Source organism: Polistes fuscatus, unplaced genomic scaffold (assembly GCF_010416935.1).
Source record: "Polistes fuscatus isolate 324 unplaced genomic scaffold, CU_Pfus_HIC Scaffold6, whole genome shotgun sequence".
Taxonomy (NCBI): domain Eukaryota; kingdom Metazoa; phylum Arthropoda; class Insecta; order Hymenoptera; family Vespidae; genus Polistes; species Polistes fuscatus.
In genome coordinates, this window is record NW_025113140.1 from 3,544,152 (window position 1) to 3,548,294 (window position 4,143).

At 28.5% G+C, this 4,143-nt stretch overlaps 1 protein-coding gene across 5 annotated transcripts in view; it reads right to left on the reverse strand.

Moving 5' to 3' along the window:
• Positions 1–4,143, reverse strand: part of LOC122523614 (lethal(2) giant larvae protein homolog 1) — a 43,486-nt gene continuing 39,343 nt past the window's right edge. For 4 of the 5 annotated variants that reach the window (XM_043645479.1, XM_043645475.1, XM_043645474.1 and 1 more), the window contains 4 exons: positions 3,610–4,126; positions 3,290–3,501; positions 2,523–2,655; positions 1–2,341 (listed from right to left, as the gene is read on the reverse strand). In XM_043645479.1, the coding sequence (XP_043501414.1) occupies positions 2,257–2,341; positions 2,523–2,655; positions 3,290–3,501; positions 3,610–4,126 (947 nt within the window). In that variant the 3' untranslated portion in view covers positions 1–2,256. The remainder of the gene's footprint in view (positions 2,342–2,522; positions 2,656–3,289; positions 3,502–3,609; positions 4,127–4,143) is intronic. The other variant, XM_043645476.1, reaches the window with a different exon arrangement.

A 4,143-nucleotide genomic window follows, 5' to 3' on the forward strand; every position in this document is an offset into this window, starting at 1 on the left:
TTATTAAAATAAATCGTCATACTATACAATAAGCTAGAAGACAAATTGTATGTTATACTTTATATATAATAGCTAAATTGGAGGAGTTTAGTATCACGTTTGTATATATGCGTGTATGTGGATTTTAATAAGTGAACTTTATATAAAACTTTAAAAGTTTTTTAATTAGTGTATGAATGTGTGTGTTTGTGTGTGTGTATGGTAATAATGTAACTACAAAATTTATCTACAAAGGCCCTGTGCAAGTAATGTTATACGTAATAAACTGTACATTTGTTTGTGGACGTATGTTTTAAGTTAATACATTGGTATATATATTTAAATCAGGCATGTAAATTTGTATATTTCGTTAGTCAAACGTTTTGGGCCAATCACGTAGATTAACATAGTTTTGCTGCCATTTCTCAAGTCTTAAACGTTTTATGCAATGCACGTAATACGCTCGCATACAAATGTTATTTCTAAACAATTCTTAAAACATTGTAATCTAAAAGTGGCAAATAAAAATAAATCATCTTATAAAATGACTTATGTATTAAAAGATACAATGTATTAAAAAAAATATATATATATATTAAAAATAAAGCATTAAAAGCAAAAGTATACATGTAATTCAATATAATAATATACTTGTATATATAAAATAATATATAAAGTTCTATTATCTTGTTAAACGAGCGCGCTGTTATCAATAAATCGCAAATGTAATAAAATACGCCCAGTTAAGTAAAATGATCACTGGTTTTCTACATGACAATTAAATGCAAAGATAGAAGGATTGTCATTCTTTTTCTGAATAATCTATCAAGCGTTCTGCAATTTTTTAAATCTCTTGCAAGTCTTTTCCAAACAAAAGCGCATACATTGTAAACGGTAGAATAATTTCCCTACAAAAATTCTTATCAATAATGAGATCAAATAAAATTCTGATATTCTTGCACACAAAAAATTTGTATGATTTCAAAGTTCTTCATATAATTGACCTGTAAAAATGAATTATATCCTTTCTTCAAAAATAATTCTGAAATTATTTTATTTAATCAAATAAATTGTTGTTTGGAAAGGACTTCTAATGTTTACACAAAAAAGGAGGATTTTAAAAGTAACTTTCACAGAAAATAGAAAGAAGACTTTGTGATTGTAAGTAACATTGATAAAAAATATATTTTCAACACGCTTCATTGCTTGCGTCATGGCAATTGGTATGTCGTTTTATTTTATTTTTATCTTTTTATTTTATTTTATTTTTTTTATTTTTTATATTTTTTTTTATAATCTCTAAGCTTGTTCGTGAAAAACGTAATTATACTTAAGTATCTATATTTTTCGTTATGTTCAGAACATCAAAATCATATATGAATTATTAATTAGTTTATGAAACATTCTGATTGTTCGGAACATTTAAAATATTGCAGTCAATTTAAGTCTCGTCAGTATCATGTGAAATACAAATACTGGGCTTCAAGAAACAGTGATTGTATTTTAAAACCCATTGGACTATTGTATATATATCTCTATATATTTTTTTTCTTCTTTCTTATATCTTGAATATTACTTGTTTTTTTCTCTCTTTCAATACTGTTTCTTATAGCTTAGTTATTTATATAAACTTATATTTCGTGTTACAATATGGCTGCCATACTCACAATTTATCAAGTGCCGCTATTGTCTGTACAGCAATAAGTATTATAAACTATGATTATACCAATTAAGTCAAAAAATAAAAATACGATTATAAAAAAAAAACAATTATTACATTAAAATTGTATCATCTATGTATATACGCATTATATAGTAATCAAAAAATGACTTATTTTAGATACTTTTATATCTAATGAATCTGCACAGTAATCATTCACAAGGTTTATCTAATAAAATAGTATTAAAAAAAAGCTTAAGTGTCTCTTTTTTTAAGAAGAAATCAGCAGTGAAACGTGATTGAATTCGATTAAAATGTAATATTTTCTAGGCCTAGTTCCACTAATCTGCTAAGTTTTTCAAGACCACTAAAAGATAAAAATAAAATGAAGTGCGTAATATTCATAAAAATCCAAAGGTGTTTATAAATATTAAGGTCTTCATGTTCTTGGCAGTTGTATAACTTAAGCAGTTTTTACATATGATCTTCAATAGTGTTATGGTCACTCGTAATTAACATCAATGCTGCATATTAAATTTAAATTTAAAAAAACTACTAAACTTTTTTTTCTTTTTTCTTTTTTATACAATTAAAACCGATGTGATTATTATAGAAGTTCATGATGTCACTTCCATTTTAAGGCCTGCCAAACGATTATGGAGTTCTTCCGATGATGGTGCATTTCTGAAAATTGAATTGTTACTGCCAAAAGAATGGTCAGTACGTCAAATATTCATTAATTAGCTTAGCATAACTACAAGATATTGCAGGATTAAATAAGATACTCATGCAATATATATGCTTCAGAGGAGATTCTAAGCTATAAAAGCAATAAAGGCACATTTGACGTTATATGTTGATAAATAATGAATATTCGACTCACAGTAAATGATCCTTAACACTGTCAATGGTGATATCTCCAACTGAACTTAAATCCTGTCGTTCATCTTCCCCATTCACCTCAGTGATACTTGCGGAAGGCTGCAAGGAAGGTTCCTTTGGAGATTCTTCACCACCTAAAAGATACGTGTTCAACAATCGAAGCTGGTGATCTACTGCACAGCTCAATATTTCCATTAAATGAGCAATACTTTATAGCAGTACTTACTGGGATTGCTAATTTATTGAATTTACCAATAGCAACTAGCTTCTAAATACATACATAAATACATACACATATGTATATATGTATATATAGTAGGATGTAGAAAAAAGATTACTTGGGCTTTCCAGAAATCAAACATGAATCATTTATTTATTGAATAACTATTCATAAAACTACCCAAGCTCTCCTTCTTATTTCTGCTCCTAATATGCATTATTCTAAATACTTAAAAATACTGCTTACAATTTCCAAATGTTCTCTACGATATGTATATATATATTATAAAAGTCTTATTTTTTTATATGAAGATCACATCAAATAACACGAAGGAGACAAAAATTAATTAACATATGAAAAAATGCGATTTCTATATATAAATCCTTAATTCTTTCTTCAATTATAATTACTACGTGAATACTTCAATATATACACGTATACGTATATGTTTATATATACATACATATAGTTTTCCACAAAGTACATGTATATGTAAATTGCTCACATATTTGTAATTATGTATGATGAAAAAACTGTTCTATACTAACTGGAACCTACAACACCATTCTCAGCTGCATCTTCATTAACAGCTTGTTCTTCTGCACTAGTTTCTGCAGATACTCTAGCACTAGGTGGTAAATTAAGTGTACAATGGGCTTTTGTTACTTTTGTCGCTGATAATGAGATGCGTTGAAGTTCGGAACTCGAATGAAGATATAATGCTTCTCCAGACTTTGTGAATGTTAGAGATGAAATACCACTACAAAAAAAGAATCAATTATTTTAGTTAAAATTTGAAATAAAACTTACACACAAATTAACAGAAATACTAAATTATCATTGAAATGAAAAGAATATTCGAACTTACTTAATATCTTCTCGTTTAATTGCAGCTGCATTAAGTTGTCTTCTTAATTCTGGGATACTGAGTATTAAACAATCTCCAAGGTTCGTCAAACAAAGTAAGCACGTTTCCATGTGCTCTCCCGTAGAATCAATTGGGCATGTAAACTTAGCAAAGCCTGTTTTACGTACCCTGGATCCTTCATGAGCAGTAAGTTTATATTTGCAATTAGGTTTCAATGACGGTAGATTGAAAATTTTAAATTGTTCTTCGCTTGCTATTAATACTCTATGTGGTGATGCCATATCTGGCCCAGGGGAAACACCTTTCTCTGCTTCAAAAGGTTCTGGTAAAGGTACATTCGAACCATCTAATATAGTTATAGCAATGACTGGTGCACGATGCTTCAGCTGGATTTCTTTTCCAAGTGTACAATTTACGTCTTCTTCTGTTCTCCTAACACCAGCAGGTATTGCTAAAGTAAAAACGTACACTGTCCCGTTGTTAGTACCTGCCCAAAGCGTTGGTGTTGTGTTTTGCACTAAAATCAATTAAATA